Source organism: Thalassophryne amazonica, chromosome 15 (assembly GCF_902500255.1).
Source record: "Thalassophryne amazonica chromosome 15, fThaAma1.1, whole genome shotgun sequence".
NCBI classification, from domain to species: Eukaryota; Metazoa; Chordata; class Actinopteri; order Batrachoidiformes; family Batrachoididae; genus Thalassophryne; species Thalassophryne amazonica.
The window spans coordinates 27,103,600-27,116,497 of NC_047117.1; the positions used below are offsets into that span (position 1 = coordinate 27,103,600).

The following is a 12,898-nucleotide window of genomic DNA, read 5'->3' on the forward strand; positions in this document are numbered from 1 at the left end:
ATTGAGTATTAATCTGAACTTCTTTGCAGCCGTTTTCCTGGTGTGTCCTTATCTGTGGGATTGGCGTTTGGTGTGATCAGCGACGGCTTCGCCTCACACCCCAAACCAGATAAGTGGTGAAACAGGAGCTGCACGAGTGTGTGATTGGAGGTGGAGGTGCTCCCTCCTAATTAAACACTGACTGTGGGATTACTGAGTGTGCGAACTCACACTCATCAGGACTGTCTCTGTTTTCTGCCAGCAGTACCGGGTCTGACTGCTGAAGACAGCGGCCACCTGGGGCGCAGGGCTTGGCGGCTCCGGTGTTCTTCAACTCCGTTGGTGGTGGAAGCTGTGTGGGGATCCAGGTCTTCTCTCGCCCGGCGTCTTCTATCGTCGAGCCTGCCCACACGTCACCTGGTGTATGATTGACAGTCCACCATATTGTTATTGTCTGTACGTCGTTGTGCGATTCACAACATTAAATTGTTACTTTTGGCTTATCCATTGTCCGTTCATTAACGCCCCCTGTTGTGGGTCTGTGTCACGACACTTTCACAACACTTAATTGGATAATCACAATGTCTACACTAAAACATGGACCGTGACATTATGGGACAGGGTCGTGAACATGGACTACAAAGGAAATAAGTAAAATAAATTGTATCAAAATTAAGACATTCTGTCAGCATGCAAGCCTCATTTCAGCCACACCTGGCTCATGATGGCCGTGCATGGTGTAAAACTTTCATTTCTCGCTAAGCGTTATTGTATCTCCCACAGGACATTCAACCGGCTTACAGAGTGTGGTCCTCGCATGAACCCTTTCACAACTCACTGAGTGTGGTGCTCATTTCAACCTTTGCATGGCTCATCGAGTTTTTATTGATCTTATTAAAAATTCTTGGTCTGGTGGGGATTCTTGTGAGACCCACATCACACGAATGAGCATGAGACAAGCCGAATCAGACAGAATGTCAAAACAAAAACAAAATTCGTGCCACATCTGGGAGGGAATAAAATTTGCGGAAGACAGCCATCCAACCAGACTGCGCTCCGGCCAGCCCTGACTGATTTTGTGCACGTGCCATGCGTACGCGCTACAAATGTACGTGGAACACAGTAAGAGTACCTGGACAGCTGGCAGATTGCAGCGACAACAATAAGAAAGAGCTTACAAACCGTATGATTGCGGTCCGATTGTGGTTTGACAGAATATAATCCAGCAGCACTCAGGGTGCACTTATGATGCGATCAGGCACATTCGGGACATTTGGCCACTGTTCAGCGTGGTGGAAACTTGCTGGTAACCCCCCCCCCCCAAAAAAAAAAAAAAACCGCAATCAGAATGTCATGAATGCCATTTTCACACCATCCATTTGTTTAGAATGCAGTCAGACTGTGATCAGATGGCATTTCGACTGCCATTCCATAGTGGTTCCACCTAGACTGTGCCATGACTGTTTTGAACATGAGCAAAACATTCAAGGTGGCCCCACGACTGTGTCCAATTGTTGAGAATGCTGCCCGATGTTTTTGAATGCATTTGGATGTGATTCTGGCTCATTCAGCCTCAAGTGTGATGGGGGTATTAGCCTGGTGGGCTGCCAGGCGTGTCTTTTATAGGAGAAACTGGTTTTTATGGCTGTTTTGTCTACAGTGTTGCTGTAGCTATTATTTTATCAAATTCTTATCATGAGCACATGCTACAAAACTATCTTTTGAAGTGGCAGCCAGGGAACCTTCTTCATAGAAAAAAGTGATTATAACTGGTTTCATTGTTCAGCATTGATATTGAAAGAAGCTTTGTTGGAACAGCATTCTCACTTGATGCCAATGGCAGTAATTAGATTTACCGTTTCCTTTTTTCCTCTGAACTTTAGAGAACTCGACTGCTGCTTTTACTGAAGTAATAAATCCATCAGTTTTCAAAGATCAAATGGTACGACAGCTGGAAATAGATTTGATTTCTCATTCATATATGCATACAAGACATAGCTTTCCAAATATATGTTTCTATTTCAGAAAAGACACATCCTATCCAAGGATGCAGACACTCTAAATAATCTTTTGGAATGTGCTGGCGTTCAATATTTAAGGTCTTGTAAAGCTTTCAGCTGCAGGCAGAGTAAGATTACATGTCACCAGCGGTTTAATTCATGCCATTTACTGTTTAGCCACATCTCCTCTCCTCCGTTTGGCATTTACCTCTCCACTAATCCAGTCTGGCTGCACTTGCACTATTGCTACTGAGCTGTTCACATTAAAACTGAGACTTTGGAGTGCAGTGGCTCCTTCCTGTTCATCCACGAACAGTCATCAGCTCCCCCAAACAGTTACCTATCAATTAACTGGCGGACCTCGGCAAAGGTAGCATACGACTGACAATGACTGTGTCTTTCTTTAATTTTAATATCATGCATTTTTCTCCGGGGGCTGTATGGAATATAAAGGTTGGCTAAATGAAGCAGGACTAGACTAATGTCCCCTTTGACTAATAACCAAACTCGGCTGTTTGCTCTTTATTGCTGTTTCTCTTTGAGACCTTGTTCGAGATTTGCAACCAGTGCTGTGAACTGCTCTGAGTAATTGCATTGTGTCTCTACTGAGAAATTACATAATTTTGAACTGTTAGCAAGTGATTTTGGTTTACTGCACATTAGGAATACGCAAAGCAATATAACAATATTTCATAAATGTGCTTTTGTTTTCTTTTTCTCACCATACAGCTTTACGCCATTCCCTGGTTCCTGACTATGTTTACACGTAAGTCGTTTATTTTCTTTGTATGTACCATTTGGGAAAGCGTAACGTGTAAATTGCAAAATATATTTTGAGTCTTTTTCAGTTAGAATGCCGATGAAAGGGGCTGAAAAGGCCACTAGCTCCAATATAGACACGTTCTTCCCTTTTTATTATGTTGGTGACCTTTATTCCTGCTGCCAATTAATTCTGGTCCTCAAGGAAAAGTATTCAACAATATCCGCTCTTACACCACCTCTGATTTTTTATCAGAGCACCATTATGTTGCAGCCATTTTGAAAGAATTTAATATGTAAACACAGCTGTTTGTATTAGTTTTCGGTAACTCTCTCAAAGACAATGTCTATAAAGCAATGCAAATATACAGACCAAACTGCATGTCTCCTGTTTCAGTTCAGTTTTTTAGCAGGTTTAAAATACAAGTTAGGCAGTGGTCATTGCGTTTTTAGGTTTGAGGGACATGCATTCTCGGCCATATTTAGACAGAGATGGGTTTTTCGAAATTTTGACTCAGTACACGACTGTAATGGAGAGCAGGTGAGAAAAGGATAAGGAACTGGACTACCAATGCACTCACCGGCCACAAATAGCTAATCAGCCAATCACATGACAGCAACAAAATGCGTTTAGGCATCTAGACATGGTGAAGACACCTTAAAGTTCAAATTGAGCATGAGAATGGGAAAGAAAGGGGAATTAAGTGACTTTAAACATGACATGGTTGTTGGTGTCAGACAGGCTGATTTGAGTATTTCAGAAACTGCTGATGTACTGGGATTTTCACATACAACCATCTCTAGGCTTTACAGAGAATTGTCTGGAAAAGAGAAGATATCCAGTGAGTGGCAGTTGTGTGGATGAAAATGCCTTGCTGTGGTCAGAGGAGTATGAGTAGACAAGTTGAATGGGTGACTGTATGATGTTATCACATCAGTATTGACCAACATCTCTGAGGAATGTTTCTAACAACTAATTGAATCTATGCCATGAAGAATTAAGGCAGTTCTGAAGGTAAAAGGGGGTCCAACCCGGTACTAGCAAGGTATAGCTAATACAGTGGTTGGTGAATGTACACTAGTGTTCAGAATAATAGTAGTGCTATGTTACTAAAAAGATTAATCCAGGTTTTGAATATATTTCTTATTGTTACATGGGAAACAAGGTACCAGTAGATTCAGTAGATTCTCACAAATCCAACAAGACCAAGCATTCATGATATGCACACTCTTAAGACTATGAAATTGGGCTATTAGTAAAAAAAGTAGAAAAGTGTTCACAATAATAATAGTGTGGCATTCAGTCAGTGAGTTTGTCAATTTTGTGGAACAAACAGGTGTGAATCAGGTGTCCCCTATTCAAGGATGAAGCCAGCACCTGTTGAACATGCTTTTCTCTTTGAAAGTCTGAGGAAAATGGGGCTTTCAAGACATTGTTCAGAAGAACAGCGTAGTTTGATTAAAACATTGATTGGAGAGGGGAAAACTTATACGCAGATGCAAAACATTATAGGCTGTTCATCTACAATGATCTACAATGCTTTAAAATGGACAAAAAAAAAAAACAGACGCGTGGAAGAAAACAGAAAACAACCATCAAAATGGATAGAAGAATAACCAGAATGGCAAAGGCTCAACCATTGATCAGCTCCAGGATGATCAAAGACAGTCTGGATTTACCTGTAAGTGCTGTGACAGTTAGAAGATGCCTGTGTGAAGCTAATTTATTTGCAAGAATCCCCCGCAAAGTCCCTCTGTTAAATAAATGACATGTGCAGAAGAGGTTACAATTTGCCAAAGAACACATCAACTGGCCTAAAGAGAAATGGAGGAATGTTTTGTGGGCCGATGAGAGTAAAATTGTTCTTTTTGGGTCCAAGAGCCACAGACAGTTTGTGAGACAACCCCCAAACTCTGAATTCAAGCCACAGTTCACAGTGAAGACAGTGAAGCATGGTGGTGCAAGCATCATGATATGGGCATGTTTCTCCTACTATGGCGTTGGGCCTATATATCGCATACCAGGTATCGTGGATCAGTTTGGATATGTCAAAATACTTGAAAAAGTCATGTTACCTTATGGTGAAGAGGACATGCCCTTGAAATGGGTGTTTCAACAAGACAATGACCCCAAGCACACTAGTAAATGAGCAAAATCTTGGTTCCAAACCAACAAAATGAATGCCTCGCAGATGTGTAGAAATCATGAAAAACTGTGGTTATACAACTAAATACTAGTTTAGTGATTCACAGGATTGCTAAAAAAGCAGTTTGAACATAATAGTTTTGAGTTTGTAGCGTCAACAGCAGATGCTACTGTTATTGTGAACACCCCCTTTTCTACTTTTTTTTTTACTAATAGCCCAATTTCATAGCCTTAAGAGTGTGCATATCATGAATGCTTGGTCTTGTTGGATTTGTGAGAATCTACTGAATCTACTGGTACCTTGTTTCCCATGTAACAATAAGAATTATACTCAAAACCTGGATTAATCTTTTTAGTCACATAGCACTACTATTATTCTGAACACTACTGTAGACTGGTCATTGCATATGAAATCAGTACCAGTTCATGGTGTCAGATTTGCTTCATTTTCACATATTTGTAGTATGTAGTATTTGTATGTATTTGTAGTATGAAAAAAAAATCCAACAAAATATGCTACAAATACTTTTCTGCCTAGAACGGTCAGGAAAAGGGGATATTGCACTGTTGTTAACAAGGACACCTACTTTCTTGTCAACTTTGAAGGGCTACATCTGTAAGGGGCCCTTCACACATAGCACGATTGAAGCCGACTAGCGCATGAAAGAGGAATTGCATGCATCCGTGAAAAATCAGAGCCACCTCTAATACCTCGTACACCTGTCGCCACAACCATTCACTCACCAGCGGCCGGAAGGCAGAGAGTACCCTGTGAGTGTCCGTTTGATCCCTCTCTCAGCAGGTGCCGGCCAAATTCCAGGTACCACACACGAACATCCAATACCACTCGCGGAACACTTAGGAAATGTGGTGGCAATCGCACAGTCAGGACGAAAATAGTGAGGAGGTGACCACTTTTGAGCTGGCTGTGTGATTTGGCTAAGCGCCCCCACGACTGTGGCATTGTGGGGTGCCACAGTGTCGGCTCCCACCTCAACACTTGTGGCGTGCGTGTGAATCACTCATGTCCCCCCCCCCGGAACACATATGGAGTGCCTGTGTTTAGCACGCATCCCGCTCCCCCCCCGCAACACATGTGGCATGCATGTGTTTTGCCCTACCTGGTGCAGATACGGCAGTTGCACTCTGTGGAGATTTTTAAAGTCTAGATTAAAGACCCATCTATTTTCCCTGTTTTATCATTAGTATTTTATGTTATTGGGTGTTCCTTTATTCTTTTTACCTTTTTATGTTTTTTATTCTTTTATTCTGCTTTTTGGTCTTTTAATTGAATTTGTTCTGTTTTTCAAGTTGTGTTGTGTGAAGTGCCTTGAGGCAACCCCATCGTGATTTGGCACTATATAAATTAATAAATTTGATCAATTTGATTTGAATTGATTTGCCCTGATTCGTACTAATTCATGCTCTGTGTGAAGGGGCCCTTAAGGTATAACAGATAATGCCTTGATTTTTTTCCCAGGGTTTTTTTTAAATGCCTGTACCCTTCTGAGTTCCCTGCCTGACAGCTTCTGTTTAAATAAAAGGAATGCAGTTTTTAAAGTTTCCTCTGACATCATTTTAATGCTGAAATGTGTATCTTAGTTCTAGAATACACCTTGTCGTGCAACCTGAACACATCTTCAGTGATATACCTGGGGTCATAGGGTGTTTCGGGTCTTACATCAGAGACCCTCGCCCTGGTGACCCAGCCGGGGGTGATCAGGCCCCGACTTGTGTCCCGGTAACGCGCTACGCCACGTATCCCCGCCCTTCAACCAGAGCCAACGTGAAGCTTTTTCAGCAGCTTCCATGATGTTTTTTTTGGCTCTCCGTCTGTGCAGTCCGCAGATCTCTAGGAGTCCCAAGACCCAGTGTAAAGATTGGCCTGCGAAGCCCCTGCAAACCACTTTGATGGGCTCACAGCAGGCCTTCCACCCATTCCTCCGACATTCAGCAACCAGGTCAGCATACTTGGCCTTCTTCCATTCCTGCGCTTCCTCCATCCGCTCTTCCCAGGGGACAGTTAGCTCCAATAGCACCACCTGCTTAATTACCCCAGACATCAAGACCATGTCAGGCCATAGTGTTGTTGCTGCAATGATGTCCGGGAATCTTAACTGCCTGTCCAGAGTTGCCAATCCCTTGCTGTTGCAAGCAGGCCCCCCTGTTCCCACTTGGGAACCCAAACCGTAACCCTAATCCACTTGGTCCAGGCCACCTGCTTTGACATGCCCACCATTCTGCTGTAGCGAACTTCCTCCACCTCAGCACGTTCTTCCTCCTGGATCAGCTTCCGCTTCTCCTTTCCACTGACTCTGCTGTAGCTAGATTTGGAGTTGCTGCCCAGCCCCGCCCGCCCAGTAGCAACTGTGCCCACCGGGATGCTGTGTTGCAAACTGGCCCTTGCTTGTTCCACTGCATCCTGGGCACTTCCATCCTGTTCTGACCTCCACATCTGCTGAGGAGACCTTTGTGTCGGCAGAGTCCCGGTAGAGCAGGACTTCTCTGGCTCAGGTGACCTTGAACTCCTCTGCGAGACTACTGAATGGAAGCTGCAGTTTGGTGTTATGCCCAAAGAGTGCAGTGCTGCTTAAGGTCCGTGGCAGGCCAAGCCACCTGCATAGGAATTGGCTAATCTTCCTCTCGAAGCCCTCCACGATGGTGATCTGGACTTCATAGATGAGCAGTGGCCAGAGAAGATGAGGCAGAATGCTGTGCTGGTAGATCCAGGCCTTGAACTTTCCAGGGAGCCATGACTTGTCCACAGCCGAGAGCCACGTGTTGAGGTTATCGCTGGTGCCTTGGCGTGCCGCGATGTCCTTCAAGTTGCCAGTGAAGAGCTTGCCCAGGCTCTTCACTGGCTTTTCTGACACTGATGGTATCTGTGTCTCTCCCAGGGTTAAGCGGAACTGGTCAGTCACTTTTCCCTTCTTCAAGAGTAAGGACCTGGACTTTGCTGGCTTGAAGCTCATTCTTGCCCATGTAATGAGCTGTTCAAGCCCTTGACTAAGCCACCTACGTCCAGGCACTGATGCTGTAGATACCGTGAGATCATCCATAAATGCTCTAATCGGGGGTTGTCGGGTGCCAGATCTAGACAAATGGGCCTCTGCACTCAACTTCCGCCATCTTCACGAGCATATTCATTGCCAATGCAAACAAGGACACCAAGATTGTGCAGCCAGTGATGATGCCCTTCTCTAGATGCCACTCCGATACTGAAGTCCCAGAGGACACCCTCAGACTAAAGTTATTATAATAGTCGAGGATGATGTTCTATATCTTCTCTGCGACATGGTATTTTCTCAGGGCCACCTCCACCAGCTTGTGTGGTATGGCTCTGTAAGCATTAGCAAGGTCGAGCCACAGGACTGCCAGGTCCCCCTTGCTTTCCCTTGCCTCCCGGATCAGTTGAGTCACCACCCCTGTGTGCTCAATACACCCTGGGATGCCTGGAACTCCTCCCTTCTGCACCAAGGTGTCAATGTAGGTGTTCTTCATGAGAAATCTTATAAGGCGATTGGCAACGATCTTGAACAAGGTCTTGCACTCAACACTAAAGAGAGAGATCGTCTTGAACTGCTCAATGTTTCTAGCATTCTCTTCCTTGGGAATCCAGATGTCCTTTGCATACCTCCACTGCTGAGGTACCTTCTCTTTCCTCCAGATAACTCTGTAGATCTTCCACAGACTTTCCAACACTCTGGCACAATTCTTGAAGACCTTATATGGTACTCCACTGGGGCCCTGTGCTGATGATGTTCTGGCAAATTTGATGACCTCTCTGACTTCCTTGAGGGTGGGTTCGTTATGTTGAAAAGGATGCTGGGTTCTGGTGGACATATGAGAGCTGCGCAGTGGCCGGGGTCGTGCTCTCTAATGCCGTGGCTGTAGGTTTTAACTGAGGTAGCAGTTGATGTCCTCCTCTGGACATGTGAGTTGACCACTACGTTTCTCTCCCAACGACCTCTTCGTGAACCCAAATGGATTGGCATTGAAGGCACTGTGCTTACGGGCCCTCTCCTTTCCCCTCTTCCTGTGTCACTCAGTGTGCTGAAGAGTGGTTAGTTTATCCCGCACCACACCTCTAAGTTCTGCAAGGCTTGCCTTCTCTTGTTGACTCACTTTTTTGTACTGGCTCCTGAGTATCCGTAGCGCTTGTCTTAATTAGGCAATCCTTACTTTGTGTCGGTTTGGAATAGATGCTGCAGTAGTAGTCTTGGTGGCATGATGTTCCTTGATGCCAAACCTGTCTGATGCGATGTTTATTGTGAAGCTGCTCATTGTCAAGAGCCTCTGGTCCACATCGCCCTTAGCTGTCACTTCAAGGGCTATATTGACATCAACATCGAACTGGTGCCACTCTGACTCTTTGTTGGCAGTGGGCCACAAAATTTGACGGTGTTCTGATGGTCTGTTCTGGGGTATAGCCTGCGGTGCTTGGAGGTTCTGGGCACTGTGGGGTCTGTCTGGGCCCAGCTCCTCCTTCATCTCACCAGGTGCTATAACTACTACTGGAAATGTGCATTGCACCACTAACCCCCTCATGTAGTCCATCTTGGTCTGGTGCATCTTCAGACCTTTCGGGTTTTTGCAGACCTTGCCATATCTGCAGACTGCACTCATAGTCAATTGAACATTTGCGTTGGTCGTTACCTAAATATCCATCCATTTGGGGCAGTCATCCTGTCCCCCTCTCCGGTGCCCCTGGGGATATTTCTTAATTTCTTAGTGTATGTTGGGTTCTTCCTTTCAGGAGCTGTAGCTTGGGTTGCTAACCCTCCCTGCCCCGGATGCTGTCTCACCGAGCTGTCCACTGTCTCTCCAGTTGTCATCACACTTTCGAGGTTGTCATCCAGCCTTTTCTTTGAGGTCAATGGCACTGTCATGCTTAATTAGTTCTAGAATACATCTTGTGGTGCAACCTGGACACATCTTCAGTGATGTACCTGGTGTCACAGGGTGTTTCGGGTCTTACATCAGACACCCTCGCCCAGGTGACCCAGGTGGGGGTGATCAGGCCCCGACTTGTGTCCAGGTAATGCACAATGCCACACATACCCACTCTTCAACCAGAGACAACATGAAGCTTTCAGCAGCCTTCAGAAGCCTTCAGCAGCTTCCATGATGTTTTTATGGCTCTCCGTCTGTGCAAGCCGCAGATCCCTAGGAGTCCCAGGACCCAATATAAAGATTGCCCTGCAAGGCCCATGCAGCCCTTTGATGGGCTCACAGCGGGCGTTCCACCCATTCCTCCAACATTCAGTAACCAGTAAACTTGGCCTTCTTCCTTCTTAAATATTTTATAATATTGATCAAACTTGGCGCAAAGTAGGTCCAACCCCCAAAATGCCCTTTAGTTCATTGGGGGTTTCCTTAAGCATCAGGACGTAAAGGGTTAATTTTGGTGAAAATTTGGATTTTTTTCAGATCCTGATGTCATCTTCTTCTGGGCCAAAAATAATTTTAGATTTCATAAGGAATGGCCCTGGCCTGGTTTAAGTTTCTGGTCATACAACCTGTCTGTGTCCTTGGATAAGGCACTTCATTTAATATTGTCTGAGTCCACCCAGCTGTAAATAGGTACTGGTCTTGGCAGGGGAGGAAACCTGCATCGGACTGGTGTCCTGTCCAGGGGTGGAATTTTATCACATTTCATTTAAAATTAAACAATGTTTTCTAGTAGTGTTAGTTGTTTGCTTTAATTCAGGACACTTAGCAAAATAGATTGCATTTAGCATTTACAACCATTTGTATACATATTGTCTCCATTTTGCAACTTCAGTCTGTTGCATCACAAACTATACAGCTTTTAATTTAACCTTTATTTAACAAGGTTAGTCCCATTGAGATTGAGACCTCTTTTGCAAGGGAGACCTGGACAATTATGAAGTTTCCAATTTACCTAACCTGCATGTCTTTAAATGTGGGAGGAAACTGGAGCACCTGGAGGAAACCCACGCAAACACGGAGAGAACATGGAAACTCCACACAGACAGGCCACAGGTGGAACTCAAACTCATGACCTTCTTGCTGGGAGGCAACAGTGCAAACCACTAATCCACCATGCTGCTTGAGTGGTATCGATAAGTATTTTCTTAAATAGATTTTCTTAAATAGAAAGACTCAAGCCTAGATTTGATCTGTTTTATATATGCCCAGAGTTCTCTGGGTGTCTTGGTGGCTTTTCTCACTAGTCTCTTTCTTGCACAGACATTCAATTTTTGAGAACTGTCTATTCTAGACAGATTCTCCATAGTGTACAATAATGTTTGCATTTGTTAATGATTGTAAATGTAGTAAATGAAGTGATTTGGAAAATGCTCATCTATCAGTCCTCTGATGTGTCTAAACAAAACTGGCTGTAAAAGTGATGATTCTTCTTCTTTTTTAATTAAAATCAGTCTTTTCAGTTATGTCCAATTACTTATACGGTCTAGAAATTAAATTATAGATAATTCCAAAATAGTTTGTCTATTTTCGTTAATCTCTTGAATTAAAGATGAAAGTTTACACCACAAGCACATCTTCATAGTCAGCTCTGTTGTGCTAGTGTACAGAGGCAAAATGACCAAAAAAAAAAAAAAAAAGTTTGTCCAACTACTTAGACATGTGACTGTAATTCTTTTGTGAAGTGGGGCATATCTGTGTCAAGTAGTATCTGTAGCTAAACCATCTTCTGAGAACTGACTGCTGAACGGCTCCTGAACTCCAAGCTGTTACCGATTTATTCCGGTCAAATTAACTGATGTAGCACAAATGCAAAATAATTTCTCTTGTTTCCCTTCTGCTGTCTCTTTCCCACTTCCTGCTGACAGGTCTCATCTTCTTTATGGTAAAAAAAAAAACACACCTTCTCAACCATGATAGGTACTTTTATGAGCTCTGAAGAAGTTTCATGAATATTAGTTGTCTATTTATTTGCAGTTACAATTGTTTACTTCATTTCTGAACAAGGCAGGTGTCTCTCTGGTTTAGGAGTTGAGCTGCCAACATATAGACCAGGGTTTGATGCCTACTCAGGATACCTGTCTTTATCCTTGGACAGGGCAGTTCATCTGCATTGTCCCAGTCCAACCAGCTGTAAATGAGTACTGGCCTTGGTTGGGGAAGTAACATGCAGTGGAGGAGGTGTAGATTCTCATCCATTTTACACTATATATCTGGGATTAAGCTCCAACCTCCAATGCTTATAGGTGAAACAAACGTGGAAGTGAAGCATCATGCTCTTCCTTCAGTGGCTGCTTGAGACCGGCTCCAACGATGCCTGCTACAATACATATACATAATAATACATATATGTTCAACCGCTTTGTCCAGTGAAGGGTTGCAGGGGGCTGGAACCTATCCCAGCAGTCTTAGAGCACGAGGCAGGGTACACCCTGGACACAAAATTCACTTTTTACTGAAATCAAAGCATTATAATGTAGGCTTTTTTAATGTGTTGCAAAGTTACATCTTATTTTAATGAAGAGAACATATTTGCCTGGGGGAATTCCATGGCAAATATTGTTTCTTCCTTCTAGCAGTGTCCACAGGAGGCAGCACGTATGCATATGGATGAATTTTTGAGATTACCTTTTACCTGATGCATTTATGTACTGTGTGTTCCCAGGGCCTGCACGCTTGTAAATCACTTCCGACATGTAATCTGGTTTCAAAAACAGTGTTGTTAGATATAGAAGTGTTTATTTCTTGCTAACATGTACAAAATATATGCGAAACATATTAGATCTGTACAGTAATAAGTGGTATCTGAGCATTTTTTGTCATCTTGGTCTGTTTTGTTTGAGCAAGCAGCCAGCTGACATCAGGCTGCCTTTCTTTACTCTGATTGGCTGTCGCTGTTGTATGCTTCCCAGCATCCCTCACGCAAGTCAGGGAAGTCAACATGTGATCTGATGTTGGTACCAAATGTAAAATGTATGTCATGGCCATCTGATTGCTTGAAATTCTTCCCTTTAGGGGCAGAAATTATAATTTTTTTTTTAATACACAGTGCAAATTTTGATCA

At 43.7% G+C, this 12,898-nt stretch overlaps 1 protein-coding gene across 2 annotated transcripts in view; it reads left to right on the forward strand.

Annotated features, from left to right (window-relative positions):
• Positions 1 to 12,898, forward strand: part of tbck (TBC1 domain containing kinase) — a 196,729-nt gene that overhangs the window by 62,198 nt on the left and 121,633 nt on the right. For both annotated transcript variants that reach the window (XM_034187980.1, XM_034187981.1), the window contains exon 21: positions 2,709 to 2,745. In XM_034187980.1, coding sequence (XP_034043871.1) covers positions 2,709 to 2,745 — 37 coding nt within the window. The remainder of the gene's footprint in view (positions 1 to 2,708; positions 2,746 to 12,898) is intronic.